Genomic DNA, 19577 nt, shown 5'->3' with positions numbered 1-19577 from the left:
AATGTCAAATTTGGAAATCTATTTGCTGTTACATCCTAAAATTAAGGAAATTGATGAGCTGAGTGACACAATGATGCTCCTTACTTGTTGAACCTATTAAGGGTATAAAGTTATTCTCATTTTAGACACATATCCACAGAATATGTCATAAATGTGTAATAGGTTGGCTCTCAATGTATCCATTCTCTGCTTTGTAAAAACATGATGGCAGCTTAAAGGGGTATTCTTATGTTAGAAAGTGATAGTATTATGTTAGGATAGGAAAAATACTAGGGTAGAACCTTTGGGTCCTGACAACAAGATTTAGTGGCAGAAGACCCATACCACAAATTGAGCTGGACACTCAAATTATTATGCTGGATCCGCCATCCAAAATAGAGAGGTCGGGTGTTTTTTTCCCCATTCACACCCTTGACCTGACCATTGGTTCATTCTCCACCCTTTACCTGTTAACAATGCATTTCCTCTGGAGAGGAGAATACTTTGTAGCAGAAGGTATGGGATCATCAAGCTCTCCCGTGTCTGTAGATACAATTATTATGTAACTCTTATGTTACCCATTCAGAAGGATAGTTTACCTTTGATCTCATATATTTTGTAGGGATTAACAGAATCTGAGCTGCAGTTAGCAATCATGTGGATATCATCCTTCTGAATCAAGGCAGAACGAAAATTTCTTTTCCATCGTGCTGGATCTGGTTGACCAGTCAAAGGATCATAGCATCCACTGGCAATGGCCCAGGCCTGGAGAAACAGTAACAAGTTGATCTTTGCTTATACCCTTTCAGAAAAGGAACAATTTTCTGTTCCATCACTTTCATTTTTTTAATTTTTTTTTTTAAACTCCTTGTCCCACAGCTCCCAAGAGACCAAACTTTTTTTTTTCCCATTAAGATGGTTATGGGGGTGCATATATATATATCTATATATATCTATATATATATATATATATATATATATATATATATATATATATATATATATATATATGTGTGTGTATATATATATATATATATATATATATTAGCTGCCACTGCTACTTCATCTGCAGTGATTGTAGAAGTGTGTAAATCGAGTCGCGGGTGAAATTTTACGACCGTAAACACACACCGTAAATAGCGCGGTGCAAACGCTCCCGTAACGCAGCGCTCGGCATAAAAATAAGCACCAAATGAGCGCCGCGTTACGCCGTGTGAATGGACCCTTACACGTGTATTTGTAGACGTGTATTTTCATCAAATACATGAGCGTTTAGTGGGTGTGAAGGAGAGCAGGGGGTGCGCTGAATAATGCAATGCATTGCAATAGTAATGTATTGCAATGCATTGCCTAATAGTGTGAGTGTATGCAGGCGTAATGTTTAGTTCAGTTAGTAGAGTGGGGGATTTCAGAGGCGGGGATAGGTAATGTGTGTGTTTCACAGTATTGTTTTATTGTTTTTTTATTTATTTTTTATTTTAATGCTAATGAGGTTTGCAGGCTGCATCCAGCAACTTGCAAAACAATACCGTTGTACACCAGCAGGGGGTGTCCTGAACAATGCAATGCATTGCAATCGTAATATATTGCTATGTATTGCATAATCGTGCCAGTGCTATTGCAGGCTACGTAGCATAGCCTGCAGCAGCCTGGACACACTGAGCTGTGTGGGAGGCGTGGGAGAGCTTGCGGCTGCTATAGGAACCTTCGCGGCGGCAGCCTAGCCCAGTGTAGGCGGCGGAGATGAGCAGGAGGATGCCTCCGCGCAGCGAGGGACAGACGGGAGCCGCGGGACAGGTAAGAGAAGGCGGCGGAGGACGCAAAGTTGGCAGGAATCGGAGACATGACGGGGGTAGCGCAGTGTATGCGCAATTGTGTAAGGGAAGGACTATGGCGTACGTGAACTTACCAGTGTCGAACTGGTGGATGGATCATGCAGAGGAAACAGCAGGGAGGTGATAGCGGCGTCGGGTACTGTTGCGGGCTGGAGGCAGGATTTTGTGTGCTGCGGCCTAAGGTGGAGGCGCAAAATGGTGGCGTGCTAGTAACACGTTGTTTATGTGTGCAAAGTGTGCATGCTCCTTTGAAGGTAGTGGAGTAGTGTGGTGAGCGGTGCCGCGGATCCTCCCAGCGGTGGGGGTCGGCAAACATGGCTGGTCCAGAGAGTGACAGAGGTAGGCTCCTGCAGGATGGTGAAGGTGAGGGTGAAAGTGGGAAAGTATATGTGAATGTGAGTGTGTGGAGTTAGGGGCTAGGCTGTAGAGGGTAATGTGAAGTTTAGGGGCTTGCTATGGTCCAAAGTGTGTGAGATTACAGATATGGTGATGTCAGTTTGTTTTTTGTGGGGTTCGTGTGGAAAACGTATGTGGGTTATTGTGTTCAAAAGTAGCCTATTGCGCAATCGGGTATATTAAGTATGTGGAAAATTTCAGCCAAATCGGTGGAGCGGGTTTTGCGTGATTGACCGCCAAACATCCGAACATCCAAAGTCACAAACTCACAAACATTTCACATTTATAATATTAATAGGATATTCCCTATCACTATGTCTTTGGAGTGCGGGAGGAAACCCACGCAAACACAGGGAGAACATGCAAATTCCTTGCAGATGTTGCCTGGATTCAAACCCTGGACTCCAGTGCTGCAAGGCTGCAGTGCTAACCACTGAGCCACCGTGCTGCCTATGGATGCATATTTTTATGTATGACAAGTTTTATTTCATAATGGCTAGAGATGAGCGAACAGTGTTCTATCGAACTCATGTTCGATCGGATATTAGGCTGTTCGGCATGTTCGAATCGAATCGAACACCGCGTGGTAAAGTGCGCCATTACTCGATTCCCCTCCCACCTTCCCTGGCGCCTTTTTTGCTCCAATAACAGCGCAGGGTAGGTGGGACAGGAACTACGACATCGGTGACGTTGAGAAAAGTAGGCAAAACCCATTGGCTGCCGAAAACATGTGACCTCTAATTTAAAAGAACAGCGCCGCCCAGGTTCGCGTCATTCTGAGCTTGCAATTCACCGAGGACGGAGGTTTCCGTCCAGCTAGCTAGGGCTTAGATTCTGGGTAGGCAGGGACAGGCTAGGATAGGAAGGAGAAGACAACCACAACAGCTCTTGTAAGAGCTAAATTCCAGGGAGAAGCTTGTCAGTGTAACGTGGCACTGACGGGCTCAATCGCCGCAACCCAGCTTTCCCAGGATCCTGAATGGAATACACTGTCAGTGTATTCCCGTATACCCGATATATACCCCGATACCCGTTCCAACGGTGTGCCCCCCCACCTTCACCCCAGAAATACCCTGCAAGTCCCCTAGCAATAGAATTGGGGCTATATACACCCACAATTTTTACTACTGGTATACAGTGCCATTGTCTGACTGGGAATTCAAAGAATATATTGGGGTTATAAATACCCTCATTTCTTGCTACTGCCATATAGTGCCAGTGTCTGACTGGTAATTCAAAGAATATATTGGGGTTACGTGCACCCACAATTTTTACTACTGGTATACAGTGCCATTGTCTGACTGGGAATTCAAAGAATATATTGGGAATACAAATACCCTCATTTCTTGCTACTGCCATATAGTGCCAGTTTCTGACTGGTAATTCAAAGAATATATTGGGGTTACGTGCACCCACAATTTTTACTACTGGTATACAGTGCCATTGTCTGACTGGGAATTCAAAGAATATATTGGGGTTATAAATACCCTCATTTCTTGCTACTGCCATATAGTGCCAGTTTCTGACTGGTAATTCAAAGAATATATTGGGGTTACGTGCACCCACAATTTTTACTACTGGTATACAGTGCCATTGTCTGACTGGGAATTCAAAGAATATATTGGGAATACAAATACCCTCATTTCTTGCTACTGCCATATAGTGCCAGTGTCTGACTGGGAATTCAAAGAATATATTGGGGTTACGTGCACCCACAATTTTTACTACTGGTATACAGTGCCATTGTCTGACTGGGAATTCAAAGAATATATTGGGAATACAAATACCCTCATTTCTTGCTACTGCCATATAGTGCCAGTGTCTGACTGGGAATTCAAAGAATATATTGGGGTTACGTGCACCCACAATTTTTACTACTGGTATACAGTGCCATTGTCTGACTGGGAATTCAAAGAATATATTGGGAATACAAATACCCTCATTTCTTGCTACTGCCATATAGTGCCAGTTTCTGACTGGTAATTCAAAGAATATATTGGGGTTACGTGCACCCACAATTTTTACTACTGGTATACAGTGCCATTGTCTGACTGGGAATTCAAAGAATATATTGGGAATACAAATACCCTCATTTCTTGCTACTGCCATATAGTGCCAGTGTCTGACTGGGAATTCAAAGAATATATTGGGGTTACGTGCACCCACAATTTTTACTACTGGTATACAGTGCCATTGTCTGACTGGGAATTCAAAGAATATATTGGGAATACAAATACCCTCATTTCTTGCTACTGCCATATAGTGCCAGTGTCTGACTGGGAATTCAAAGAATATATTGGGGTTACGTGCACCCACAATTTTTACTACTGGTATACAGTGCCATTGTCTGACTGGGAATTCAAAGAATATATTGGGAATACAAATACCCTCATTTCTTGCTACTGCCATATAGTGCCAGTTTCTGACTGGTAATTCAAAGAATATATTGGGGTTACGTGCACCCACAATTTTTACTACTGGTATACAGTGCCATTGTCTGACTGGGAATTCAAAGAATATATTGGGAATACAAATACCCTCATTTCTTGCTACTGCCATATAGTGCCAGTGTCTGACTGGGAATTCAAAGAATATATTGGGGTTACGTGCACCCACAATTTTTACTACTGGTATACAGTGCCATTGTCTGACTGGGAATTCAAAGAATATATTGGGGTTATAAATACCCTCATTTCTTGCTACTGCCATATAGTGCCAGTTTCTGACTGGTAATTCAAAGAATATATTGTGGTTACGTGCACCCACAATTTTTACTACTGGTATACAGTGCCATTGTCTGACTGGGAATTCAAAGAATATATTGGGAATACAAATACCCTCATTTCTTGCTACTGCCATATAGTGCCAGTGTCTGACTGGGAATTCAAAGAATATATTGGGGTTACGTGCACCCACAATTTTTACTACTGGTATACAGTGCCATTGTCTGACTGGGAATTCAAAGAATATATTGGGAATACAAATACCCTCATTTCTTGCTACTGCCATATAGTGCCAGTTTCTGACTGGTAATTCAAAGAATATATTGGGGTTACGTGCACCCACAATTTTTACTACTGGTATACAGTGCCATTGTCTGACTGGGAATTCAAAGAATATATTGGGAATACAAATACCCTCATTTCTTGCTACTGCCATATAGTGCCAGTGTCTGACTGGGAATTCAAAGAATATATTGGGGTTACGTGCACCCACAATTTTTACTACTGGTATACAGTGCCATTGTCTGACTGGGAATTCAAAGAATATATTGGGAATACAAATACCCTCATTTCTTGCTACTGCCATATAGTGCCAGTGTCTGACTGGGAATTCAAAGAATATATTGGGGTTACGTGCACCCACAATTTTTACTACTGGTATACAGTGCCATTGTCTGACTGGGAATTCAAAGAATATATTGGGAATACAAATACCCTCATTTCTTGCTACTGCCATATAGTGCCAGTTTCTGACTGGTAATTCAAAGAATATATTGGGGTTACGTGCACCCACAATTTTTACTACTGGTATACAGTGCCATTGTCTGACTGGGAATTCAAAGAATATATTGGGAATACAAATACCCTCATTTCTTGCTACTGCCATATAGTGCCAGTTTCTGACTGGTAATTCAAAGAATATATTGGGGTTACGTGCACCCACAATTTTTACTACTGGTATACAGTGCCATTGTCTGACTGGGAATTCAAAGAATATATTGGAAATACAAATACCCTCATTTCTTGCTACTGCCATATAGTGCCAGTTTCTGACTGGTAATTCAAAGAATATATTGGGGTTACGTGCACCCACAATTTTTACTACTGGTATACAGTGCCATTGTCTGACTGGGAATTCAAAGAATATATTGGGAATACAAATACCCTCATTTCTTGCTACTGCCATATAGTGCCAGTGTCTGACTGGGAATTCAAAGAATATATTGGGGTTACGTGCACCCACAATTTTTACTACTGGTATACAGTGCCATTGTCTGACTGGGAATTCAAAGAATATATTGGGAATACAAATACCCTCATTTCTTGCTACTGCCATATAGTGCCAGTGTCTGACTGGGAATTCAAAGAATATATTGGGGTTACGTGCACCCACAATTTTTACTACTGGTATACAGTGCCATTGTCTGACTGGGAATTCAAAGAATATATTGGGAATACAAATACCCTCATTTCTTGCTACTGCCATATAGTGCCAGTTTCTGACTGGTAATTCAAAGAATATATTGGGGTTACGTGCACCCACAATTTTTACTACTGGTATACAGTGCCATTGTCTGACTGGGAATTCAAAGAATATATTGGGAATACAAATACCCTCATTTCTTGCTACTGCCATATAGTGCCAGTGTCTGACTGGGAATTCAAAGAATATATTGGGGTTACGTGCACCCACAATTTTTACTACTGGTATACAGTGCCATTGTCTGACTGGGAATTCAAAGAATATATTGGGAATACAAATACCCTCATTTCTTGCTACTGCCATATAGTGCCAGTTTCTGACTGGTAATTCAAAGAATATATTGTGGTTACGTGCACCCACAATTTTTACTACTGGTATACAGTGCCATTGTCTGACTGGGAATTCAAAGAATATATTGGGAATACAAATACCCTCATTTCTTGCTACTGCCATATAGTGCCAGTGTCTGACTGGGAATTCAAAGAATATATTGGGGTTACGTGCACCCACAATTTTTACTACTGGTATACAGTGCCATTGTCTGACTGGGAATTCAAAGAATATATTGGGAATACAAATACCCTCATTTCTTGCTACTGCCATATAGTGCCAGTTTCTGACTGGTAATTCAAAGAATATATTGGGGTTACGTGCACCCACAATTTTTACTACTGGTATACAGTGCCATTGTCTGACTGGGAATTCAAAGAATATATTGGGAATACAAATACCCTCATTTCTTGCTACTGCCATATAGTGCCAGTTTCTGACTGGTAATTCAAAGAATATATTGGGGTTACGTGCACCCACAATTTTTACTACTGGTATACAGTGCCAATTTCTAACTAGGAATTCAAAATGCGCAAGGCTCCCGGAAAGGGACGTGGACGAGGCCGTGGGCGAGGTCGGGGGAATGGTTCTGGGGAGCAAGGTAGCAGTGAAGCCACAGGGCGTCCCGTGCCTACTCCTGTGGGGCAGCAAGCATTGCGCCACTCCACAGTGCCAGGGTTGCTTGCCACATTAACTAAACTGCAGGGTACAAACCTTAGTAGGCCCGAGAACCAGGAACAGGTCTTGCAATGGCTGTCAGAGAACGCTTACAGCACATTGTCCAGCAGCCAGTCAGACTCTGCCTCCTCTCCTCCTATTACCCAACAGTCTTGTCTTCCTTCATCCCAAAATTCCGAAGCTTTACAGAACAATAACCCAAACTGTCCCTGCTCCCCAGAGCTGTTCTCCGCTCCTTTCATTGTCCCTCAACCTGCCTCTCCACGTCACGATTCCACGAACCTAACAGAGGAGCATCTGTGTCCAGATGCTCAAACACTAGAGTCTCCTCCATCTCCGTTCGATTTGGTGGTGGATGACCAGCAACCCACCCTTTATCGACGATGATGTGACGCAGTTGCCGTCAGGGCATCCAGTTGACCGGCGCATTGTGCGGGAGGAGGAGATGAGACAGGAGTTGGAAGAGGAAGTGGTGGATGATGAGGACACTGACCCGACCTGGACAGGGGGGATGTCAAGCGGGGAAAGTAGTGTGGATGTTGAGGCAGGTGCAGCACCAAAAAGGGTAGCTAGAGGCAGAGGCAGAGGTCAGCAGCTTAGGCGAAGCCAGGCCACACCCGGAATCTCCCAAGATGTTCCAGTTCGTACCCAGCCCCGAAAAACTCCCACCTCGAGGGCACGTTTCTCGAAGGTGTGGAGTTTTTTCAAGGAATGCGCCGAGGACAGATATAGTGTTGTCTGCACAATTTGCCTCTCGAAATTGATTAGGGGCTCTGAGAAGAGCAACCTGTCCACCACTTCAATGCGCCGTCATTTGGAATCCAAGCACTGGAATCAGTGGCAGGCAGCAACGGCAGGACAAAGGCCACCTGCCGTTCACGCCACTGCCACTGCCTCTGCCACTGCCTCTGCCTCTGCCACTGCCACTGCTGACTGTGCTGGCGATGCACTCCAGAGGACGAGCCAGGACACCACTTCATCTGCCTCCGCCACTTTGTTGACTTCTACCTCATCCTCCCCTGGTCCTGTCTTATCTCCTTCTCCTGCACCATCAAAGGCACCATCAGGCGTTTCTTTACAACAACCCACCATCTCTCAGACATTGGAGCGGCGGCAGAAATACACTGCTAACCACCCACACGCGCAAGCCTTGAACGCCAACATCGCTAAACTGCTGGCCCAGGAGATGTTGGCGTTTCGGCTTGTTGAAACTCCCGCCTTCCTGGACCTGATGGCAACTGCGGCACCTCGCTATGCCGTCCCTAGCCGTCACTACTTCTCCCGGTGTGCCGTCCCCGCCTTGCACCAGCACGTGTCACTCAACATCAGGCGGGCCCTTAGTTCCGCGCTTTGCACAAAGGTCCACTTGACCACCGACGCGTGGACAAGTGCATGCGGACAGGGACGCTACATTTCACTGACGGCACACTGGGTGAATGTAGTTGAGGCTGGGACTGCTTCCCAAACTGGCCCGGTGTACCTCGTCTCCCTGCCTAACATTCCTGGCAGGGACACGAGAAGAACACCCCCCTCCTCCTCCTCCTCTACCGCCTCCTCCTCCGCCACCGCCTCCTCCTCCGCTGTTAGATTGACCCCAGCTACGAGTTGGAAACGTTGCAGCACTGGCGTTGGTAGACGTCAGCAGGCTGTGCTGAAGCTGATCAGCTTGGGGGACAGACAGCACACTGCCTCCGAGGTGAGGGATGCCCTCCTCGATGAGACGGCAATATGGTTTGAGCCGCTGCACCTGGGCCCAGGCATGGTCGTTTGTGATAACGGCCGGAACCTGGTAGCAGCTCTGGAGCTTGCCGGACTCCAACATGTTCCATGCCTGGCCCACGTCTTCAACCTAGTGGTGCAACGTTTCCTAAAGAGCTACCCCAATGTTCCAGAGCTACTGGTGAAAGTGCGGCGCATGTGCGCCCACTTTCGCAAGTCGACAGTAGCCGCTGCTAGCTTAAAATCTCTCCAGCAACGCCTGCATGTGCCACAACACCGGCTTTTGTGCGACGTCCCCACACGCTGGAACTCAACGTTTCAGATGTTGAATAGAGTGGTTGAGCAGCAGAGACCTTTGATGGAATACCAGCTACAAAACCCTAGGGTGCCACAAAGTCAGCTGCCTCAGTTTCACATCCATGAGTGGCCATGGATGAGAGACCTTTGTGACATCCTACGGGTCTTTGAGGAGTCCACAAGGAGGGTGAGCTCTGAGGATGCGATGGTGAGCCTTACAATCCCGCTCTTGTGTGTTCTGAGAGAATCCCTGATTGACATCAGGGATAACTCAGATCACACAGAGGAGTTAGGGATAGCATCCGATCCGTCACAGCTGGAGAGTAGGTCCACACATCTGTCCGCTTCACTGCGTTTAATGGAGGAGGAGGAGGAGGAGGAGGAGGAGGAGGAAGAAGAGTTGTCCGATGATGTGATGGTGATACAGGAGGCTTCCGGGCAACTTCGAATCGTCCCATTGTTGCAGCGCGGATGGGTAGACATGGAGGATGAGGAGGAAATGGAGATTGAACTTTCCGGTGGGGCCAGAGGAGTCATGCCAACTAACACTGTGGCAGACATGGCTGAGTTCATGTTGGGGTGCTTTACAACCGACAAGCGTATTGTCAAAATCATGGAGGACAACCAGTACTGGATCTTTGCTATCCTTGACCCCCGGTATAAAAACAACATCTTGTCTTTTATTCCGGTAGAGGGGAGGGCCAATCGCATCAATGCTTGCCACAGGCAATTGGTGCAGAATATGATGGAGATGTTTCCAGCATGTAACGTTGGCGGCAGGGAGGGCAGTTCCTCCAGTAGGCAACCAAGTTCTCACCGGTCCACACAAACGAGGGGCACACTGTCTAAGGTCTGGGACACCTTGATGGCACCCCCTCGCCAAAGTGCCGCCACGGAGGGTCCTAGTGTCACCAGGCGTGAGAAGTATAGGCGCATGTTGCGGGAATACCTTTCCGACCACAGCCCTGTCCTCTCCGACCCCTCTGCGCCCTACACGTATTGGGTGTCGAAGTTGGACCTGTGGCTTGAACTTGCCCTATATGCCTTGGAGGTGCTGTCCTGTCCTGCCGCCAGCGTCCTATCTGAGAGGGTGTTCAGTGCAGCCGGTGGCATCATCACTGACAAGCGCACCCGTCTGTCAGCTGAGAGTGCCGACCGGCTCACTTTGATAAAAATGAACCACCACTGGGTAGAGCCGTCATTTTTGTGCCCACCTGTGTAAAGCACCCCAACATGAAACTCCATGTCTGTACTCAACCTCTCCAATTCCTCCGCATCCTCATACTCATCCACCATAAGCGTTGCACAATTCTGCTAATACTAGGCTCCCTCCACCCTGATTTCCCCCAACTCTGCTGGTTAGAGGCTCCCTCCACCCTGATTTCCACCAACTCTGCTGGTTAGAGGCTCCCTCCACCATGAATTTGCCCAAACTGGGCTGTTTAGAGGCTCCCTCCACCATGAATTGGTCCAAACTGGGGTTTTTAGAGGCTCCCTCCACCATGAATTGGTCCAAACTGGGCTGTTTAGCGGCTCCCTCCACCATTAATTGGTCCAAACTGGGCTGGTTAGAGGCTCACTCCACCATGAATTTCCCCAAACTGGGCTGTTTAGAGGCTCCCTCCACCATGAATTTGCCCAAACTGGGCTGGTTAGAGGCTCCCTCCACCATGAATTGGTCCAAACTGGGGTTTTTAGAGGCTCCCTCCACCATGAATTGGTCCAAACTTGGCTGTTTAGAGGCTCCCTCCACCATTAATTGGTCCAAACTGGGCTGGTTAGAGGCTCCCTCCACCATGAATTGGTCCAAACTGGGTTTTTTAGAGGCTCCCTCCACCATGAATTGGTCCAAACTGGGGTTTTTAGAGGCTCCCTCCACCATGAATTGGTCCAAACTGGGCTGTTTAGCGGCTCCCTCCACCATTAATTGGTCCAAACTGGGCTGGTTAGAGGCTCCCTCCACCATGAATTTGCCCAAACTGGGCTGTTTAGAGGCTCCCTCCACCATGAATTTGCCCAAACTGGGCTGGTTAGAGGCTCCCTCCACCATGAATTGGTCCAAACTGGGGTTTTTAGAGGCTCCCTCCACCATGAATTGGTCCAAACTTGGCTGTTTAGAGGCTCCCTCCACCATTAATTGGTCCAAACTGGGCTGGTTAGAGGCTCCCTCCACCATGAATTGGTCCAAACTGGGTTTTTTAGAGGCTCCCTCCACCATGAATTGGTCCAAACTGGGGTTTTTAGAGGCTCCCTCCACCATGAATTGGTCCAAACTGGGCTGTTTAGCGGCTCCCTCCACCATTAATTGGTCCAAACTGGGCTGGTTAGAGGCTCCCTCCACCATGAATTTGCCCAAACTGGGCTGTTTAGAGGCTCCCTCCACCATGAATTTGCCCAAACTGGGCTGGTTAGAGGCTCCCTCCACCATGAATTGGTCCAAACTGGGGTTTTTAGAGGCTCCCTCCACCATGAATTGGTCCAAACTTGGCTGTTTAGAGGCTCCCTCCACCATTAATTGGTCCAAACTGGGCTGGTTAGAGGCTCCCTCCACCATGAATTGGTCCAAACTGGGTTTTTTAGAGGCTCCCTCCACCATGAATTGGTCCAAACTGGGGTTTTTAGAGGCTCCCTCCACCATGAATTGGTCCAAACTGGGCTGTTTAGCGGCTCCCTCCACCATTAATTGGTCCAAACTGGGCTGGTTAGAGGCTCCCTCCACCATGAATTTGCCCAAACTGGGCTGTTTAGAGGCTCCCTCCACCATGAATTTGCCCAAACTGGGCTGGTTAGAGGCTCCCTCCACCATGAATTGGTCCAAACTGGGGTTTTTAGAGGCTCCCTCCACCATGAATTGGTCCAAACTTGGCTGTTTAGAGGCTCCCTCCACCATTAATTGGTCCAAACTGGGCTGGTTAGAGGCTCCCTCCACCATGAATTGGTCCAAACTGGGTTTTTTAGAGGCTCCCTCCACCATGAATTTGCCCAAATTGGGCTGTTTAGAGGCTCCCTCCACCATGAATTGGTCCAAACTGGGCTGGTTAGAGGCTCCCTCCACCATGAATTTCCCAAAACTTGGCTGTTTAGAGGCTCCCTCCACCATTAATTGGTCCAAACTGGGCTGGTTAGAGGCTCCCTCCACCATGAATTTGCCCAAACTGGGCTGTTTAGAGGCTCCCTCCACCATGAATTGGTCCAAACTGGGTTTTTTAGAGGCTCCCTCCACCATGAATTGGTCCAAACTGGGCTGTTTAGAGGCTCCCTCCACCATGAATTTGCCCAAACTGGGCTGGTTAGAGGCTCCCTCCACCATGAATTGGTCCAAACTGGTCTGTTAGAGGCTCCCTCCACCATGAATTTGCCCAAACTGGGCTGTTTAGAGGCTCCCTCCACCATGAATTGGTCCAAACTGGGTTTTTTAGAGGCTCCCTCCACCATGAATTGGTCCAAACTGGGCTGTTTAGAGGCTCCCTCCACCATGAATTTGCCCAAACTGGGCTGGTTAGAGGCTCCCTCCACCATTAATTGGTCCAAACTGGGCTGGTTAGAGGCTCCCTCCACCATGAATTGGTCCAAACTGGGGTTTTTAGAGGCTCCCTCCACCATGAATTGGTCCAAACTGGGCTGGTTAGAGGCTCCCTCCACCATGAATTTGCCCAAACTGGGCTGTTTAGAGGCTCCCTCCACCATGAATTGGTCCAAACTGGGTTTTTTAGAGGCTCCCTCCACCATGAATTTGCCCAAACTGGGCTGGTTAGAGGCTCCCTCCACCATGAATTGGTCCAAACTGGGTTTTTTAGAGGCTCCCTCCACCATGAATTTGCCCAAACTGGGCTGGTTAGAGGCTCCCTCCACCATGAATTGGTCCAAACTGGGTTTTTTAGAGGCTCCCTCCACCATGAATTTGCCCACACTGGGCTGGTTAGAGGCTCCCTCCACCATGAATTGGTCCAAACTGGGGTTTTTAGAGGCTCCCTCCACCATGAATTTGCCCAAACTGGGGTGTTTAGAGGCTCCCTCCACCATGAATTTGCCCAAACTCTGCTGGTTAGAGGCTCAATCCACCCTGATTTTCAAAACAAATGTTGGTGCCAACCTCAACTTACTACAAGGGCCAAATTCACTGCTGGTGACAAGCTCTCCTCACTGCAAGTGCCAAATACACATGTTTCAAGGTGTTTTCCTACTGTCAGAGAGGTGGTATTGAGTGTGTAAAGTGTGTAGTTGTTAGGCTGTGATGTTGGGGTAATAGAGGGTCTTTGGTGTGTTAGATGCCCCCAGACATGCTTCCCCTGCTGTCCCAGTGTCATTCCAGAGGTGTTGGCATCATTTCCTGGGGTGTCATAGTGGACTTGGTGACCCTCCAGACACGGATTTGGGTTTCCCCCTTAACGAGTATCTGTTCCCCTTAGACTGTAATGGGGTTCGAAACCCATTCGAACACACGAACATTGAGCGGCTGTTCGAATCGAATTTCGAACCTCGAACATTTTAGTGTTCGCTCATCTCTAATAATGGCACCATTTAATGTTTCATACGATGTACTGCAAAACAGGAAAAAAATTCTTTATGGGGTTAAGATTCTGTCATAGATCATATTTGTTCATCTTGTTTTATACTTTACAACTTAAAAATTATCTAAAAAACTATTTCTTTTCATCTCCATATTCTGCCCCTTATAAATTTGTTATATTGCTTTATACAAAATTATACAGTTGAGACATCTGCTGTGGCCCCTTTAAGGCTGTCGGGTCCACAGAAATGAATGCCCCTTTAAGAAATTAAGGTTAATTTATGTGCTGGTCTGGGTCTTTATAATCCCCTCCACTTCTCTCTTTCATGCTGGCTATTGGTTTCATCCTGGTTTTGGCTTCCATCCCTGTTGCTTCCTTTTCCTGTTTCTCTGAATATTTGAGTTTTTTCTTGTGTTGTGTTTTATATTTTTACATATATTTTATATATTTCCCCATAACTGTCTTGAACATACCATCATTTGAATACATTTTTTATTGCATTATCTTGTAATTTACTGGTCTGCTATTACAGGCTGTTGGCTGCCTGTAATACATCAGTTTCTAAAAAGATGGTTTATGGGCAACTCAGATGTGGTGATGACAGATAATTTATACAAGTTAGAGATGGGGTTGGATTATTGAAATTAAGAATATCATAGATTATAGGATTTAGATATTTTTCTGATAGGATCCTGGGACTAAGTCCATTTGCGATATCTGTAGTTGGGAAGAAATGTTTTCCTCTAATGGGGACATTGGTGTCAACCTTGTGGGTTTTTTTTTTCTTTCTTCCGGATCAATTTTGTATGGTTACAGGTTGGATTTGATGGACTTGTGTCTTTATCCAAGTTTATCAACTCCATTGAAAAGCTTGTGAGCCTTCAATAGGCTCTTGGTTGTTATGACAAGTGAACAGCACCTACTCCTTCCCCCATAAAGGTATGTTGGAGGAGTAATGGTGGCTAAGAGAACGTACCAGAAGGCCTTTTTACAACCGTCAGTAGCCACAGTTGCAATAGACTGCAGCATCTAAATGGTTAATAAGCTTGATCAACAGTTGCCGCTGTTCAGTGGTGTAACTAGGGGGGGCCCCGTGGCAAACTTTTGGCATACCCCCCCCCCACCCAACCAGACCGAAACCCCCCATCCCCGACGACCCCAACCGAACCTGAAAAGACCTCTTGAGTATAATGATAGTGTTTGTGGGGTCCACGGGCCTGTGGCCTTACTTACCAATCCCGGGTCCTGTTCACAACGTCCTCCGTAGAAGTGGCAGCGCAGGCAGCTGTGAGCAGGAGTCAGGATGGCGTTATGGTAGGAAGCCCCAGTGTAGGGGCATCGAAAAGATCAATGGTTAATTATAGATTCTTTTTATTTTATCATATTTTCTGACTTTTGAATTATCATGGACCACCCCTTATACAGATGTACAGAATTAAACAACACAATTATGAAAAAAATACATTAATCTGTAAACATTAATAATAGTAAAAATGTTATTTTACCTCAAAAATTTTAAAATCATCAGAAGAGCGGTCCTGCCTAAGCGCATGCTTCCAAGGGACCTTGAATTGGGTATGTTCACTGTTTACCCATTCCAGGCCTGGGTACTTTTTGCTGTCAATCTGACTGATGAGCCAAGGGACAATACGAGGCTTCTGGGAGCTCATGTTTATGACGGGAAAATTGGGGGGTAAGAGACTGCAAAAAAGACAGAAATGACATTACAACTGCATGATACAGTCTAATAGTAACATGTCAGTTACCTTGTGTCTGTAGTCTTAACCTTAGCTTAGCAAATAATGCAAATAAAATATATTGGTGTCATTTTCCTTTAGGAAGCACCCCTTCTTCCAAGTACTTCTTCAAGTACTGATTTACTCTTCCTCTAGATTTAAGAACTTGCCATATGGTGGTATTTTGGCTTTTATATTACCTACAACACCCAGACCACCGGTTACCATTTTAATGGATCTAACTAAAATTACTCAGGAACCTAAGGTAAACCGAGTATGACTTTGTAAACCAGGAAAGGCAGCGTGCCGTGGCAATGACATGAACACTTACCCAAGGGCTCCATATTGTGAAAAGGGAGTGATGTGGCCATGGAAAAAAATTTGAAAGAAGCTAGAAAGATCGGGGAGGCTCTGTCTGTACAGTACATGATGTAGGTTGCATTCATACACAGCAGATTTTATTGGTAAAATTTTTGAAATTGAAAATCAATTTCATTCATTTTCCCTAAGGTTCATTGAACACTTTTAGTGAGGCGGACTATAGCTAGTGACTGAGAGTCCCACTCGTATGTCTGCGCCAAAAAGAATCACTTTTTATTATATCCTCATAGGCACGTGTTGCAACCAGTAACAGGAATAAAAATGTGCCAAGTTGCATTGCTTGTGTCATCTTTTTTTTTTGACTGAGCCATTGACTTTCAGGTCTCTTAAAATAGATCTGTGTGTCCAATCACAAACAGCAAAACAGAGCAGCAACTTATTTGTATGACTAAGGACTAAGTTTGGTAATGTGAGGAATTGCAACAATGGGAGGATCTGTGCTTCCTTTCTTGGGAACGGCTTGTATTTCCACGCAGTGGGTCTATGATCCTTCTTTTGGACCAAGCAGCTACCACTTAACCCTTAGGGGTTTGGCTCTTGAGCCAAATAAGAGGTTGCCAACACCTGGAGGACAGACATCTTCGTAGACCAGGCTGTATGGTGAATCAACAAACAGTAGAATCCAAAGTATTCCACAAAAAACAAACCCGGTGGGCGCACCCATAGACCCCGAAACGCGTTATCTGTTTATTAATAAAAGCTGATTCATTTGCCACTTCCGGCTCAAGTTGTCACCTTTAAAGGAGTGCGCGCCCACCAGATTTGTTTTTTGTGGAATACTTTGGATTCCACTGGTTGTTGTTTAAGGACTAAGTTTGGTGTTTAGTGACATTTACTTTTATTCTAGCCAAAGTGACAAAGTGTAAAATCTGTAAAATAAATAAGAAAGTCTTGGAAAATCTCTTTAATAGGTCCTTTCATCTTAATAAGGTACATTTTGAGCGTTCAAATGGTCAGAAAATAAAATGTATGTCTGCACCGATTAGCACCACAATTTTGCTTTATTTTGTCTTATTGAACGTAATAAGTAAATTTAACCTAGACAATGTCTCCTTGGACACTATGCCCTCTATTTTTGTCCAAAATTTGATTAAAGGGTTGTCCGGGATAACTGCAAATCCCTACACTAATCTAAACACACACCCCCACCTACTTTCTAAATAACATAATTAATCACAAATGTATATTTATTCATATCCTATAACCACCCCAGGAACATTTGCTGGTTATCCAGTGAGGATCCATTTTCCCCCATCCACTCCATCATGCTTACCTATCTTCTTCCTTCCAGGCTTCTTCCTGCGGGATGGCTCCTCCTCCTTCTGTGACATCTGCCCACACTATAGACCCAGCACTGCTCTGTGCAGCCGATAATCCACCATCTACTGCGCAGGCGTTAGAGCAGCGCTAGGTCTATAGCAGTCAGAATGGAAGGAAGAGCAGTAAGTAGATCATGGGGTCAAGGGTTGAGCTGAGTAGATAGGGAAGGGCTGTAGTTGTGAGCGGGATAGCTAGAGAGACAGGGAGGGAGGTGAGAGGGAGCTAGCATGTACAGGCGCATGCACAGAGCCATAATATGGCTTACCTTTGTACAATGCATTTAAAGGGACATCATAGAAGTCCATAAGCTCTCTATTATACCGGTCCAAGCCCCTGATTTCTAAAGGAGAATATTTTCATACTAGGGATCCACACAGACTGTACAGGGTTTGTGGTGTGTATGACCCCTAAAAGGTAACGTCACATGTTCATTAATGCAATTTTTTAAACTGAAACCAGTTGTGGATCATTAAAGGGAGTCACTTTTGTACATTTAGCAAAAAATAACCTTGAAGCCTTATGCAAATGAGGCAGTTGGTGCACTAGGGGTGGGCCTTTAGCTGCTGCTCTTGCACTCAGACCCCTACTATCTCCTGGATGTGTTACCCCATACAGTAGGAGCTGATCCTCACACTGCTATCCCATCATCCATCCATGACTTACAAAAGTAGTGCTCCAGAGAGCTAAAGGACCACTCCTAGTGCACCCACTGCCTCATGTACATATCACCTCAAAGTTATGTTGTGGCTGTTTTATCACTGTAAAGTACAAGAATACGTACAGAACGCCGCTCCTGTTTATTTCAATGTATTCCTGGTTGTGGCTTCAAATATTGAATAAAAAATGTGAACAAGTAGAACCAAGTAGAACCAAGTCTGTCTGTATGTATAATAATAATAATAATAATACATTTTATTTATATAGCGCCAACATATTCCGCAGCACTGTACAATTTGTAGGGTTCTGTATTCCTACCATTTTGTACAGAAAAATGTAGTAAAAAGACTTGAACGTTGCACAGAAAGCAGCCTAATATGACTATGTCACTATCTATATACACAAATAATAAAAACTAGCACTGGAACAGGAGACAAGTTCTCTTTAGAGGGTTAATTCTATCTCTACGAATCACCGTCAAGGTGTCATCTGTATTGTAGGTTCACACATTGTAAATATTATCAAAGGATTCCCATAATTTTCCCTAAGGTCCAAACAGAGCATTTCCCTCAAATATACACAGAATTGCGTATATGACAATATTAAACTTATGCTCATAATTGATGTCCACTAATAAACAGTGCTATTTAATTGTAGGATATATCTGATATGCCCCTGAGAAGCTGAACAATACTGACCTAATATATTGCAGCCCTCTAGACCTTCCAGCGGTTCCTCTCTGTACATTGGTTTCAAGCTGTCAGGAAAGCTGTCTCTTTCATACCAGCATAAGTTTCATTTTCCGGAGCTCTGCATTGTTTCCTGCTCCACCCACTTTTTGTGACACAACTGGATCTTTACTCCTCTAGATGGCGTTATAGACATTTTCTTTTACAATATTTGTGGATTTTGTCCATGCCTTATATAGAGTCAATGACATTTATGTAAATTTTCATTTGAAATTTTAGGAAAAAGAAATGTAATAAATGAAATGTAAGTAAAAAGACAATTGTGCTATAGTGAATATAATGTATTGAAGCATCTTTAATGCCAGTTTTAGAGTGACATATTGTGCCTGTGTTTGTCTGTATTATGGTTTGACATGACAGCCTTGTGCTTCCACTAAACAGATCAGAATAAGATTTAGGACATTTTCTAGAAATACTTCATTTTTCAAAGTATAAGGCTGGAGACACACATTGCATTTTGTTGCTTTTTTGTGTCAAAGTTTGCATTGGGTCCCCAAAACTTTAGCTAGGGCACTGCCTATTAGTTTTCACTCCTTTGGTCCTTGCCCAGCTCAGTTCAGTGTAGTCATGAAAGACTGCAAAGAATAAGCACACTGCATTCATATTATTAATGTTGGGGCCATTCTGGGACATTATATTGTGCGGAGAAGGCTGCTATGGGACATTATACTGCATAGAGAACACTATGGGACATTATAATGCATGGAGACCACTATGGGACATTATAATGCATGGAGACCATTATGGGACATTATACTGCATGGAGAACACTATGGGACATTA

General features: G+C 44.9%; 1 protein-coding gene across 1 annotated transcript in view; it reads right to left on the bottom strand.

The window, feature by feature from the left end:
• Nucleotides 1-18790, bottom strand: part of LOC142209582 (interferon regulatory factor 3-like) — a 32017-nt gene extending 13227 nt beyond the window's left edge. Inside the window, exons 1-3 of the mRNA XM_075278592.1 lie at nt 18744-18790; nt 15457-15652; nt 579-744 (exon numbers count right to left, since the gene is read on the bottom strand). Coding sequence (XP_075134693.1) covers nt 579-744; nt 15457-15621 — 331 coding nt within the window. The 5' untranslated portion in view covers nt 15622-15652; nt 18744-18790. The remainder of the gene's footprint in view (nt 1-578; nt 745-15456; nt 15653-18743) is intronic.
• Between the last annotated feature and the right edge of the window lie 787 nt (nt 18791-19577).

The sequence above is a fragment of the Leptodactylus fuscus genome, chromosome 6 (genome assembly GCF_031893055.1).
Source record: "Leptodactylus fuscus isolate aLepFus1 chromosome 6, aLepFus1.hap2, whole genome shotgun sequence".
Classification (NCBI taxonomy): Eukaryota; Metazoa; Chordata; class Amphibia; order Anura; family Leptodactylidae; genus Leptodactylus; species Leptodactylus fuscus.
Note: the sequence above shows the minus strand (reverse complement) of the source record. Positions and strands in the feature narration are given on the sequence as shown.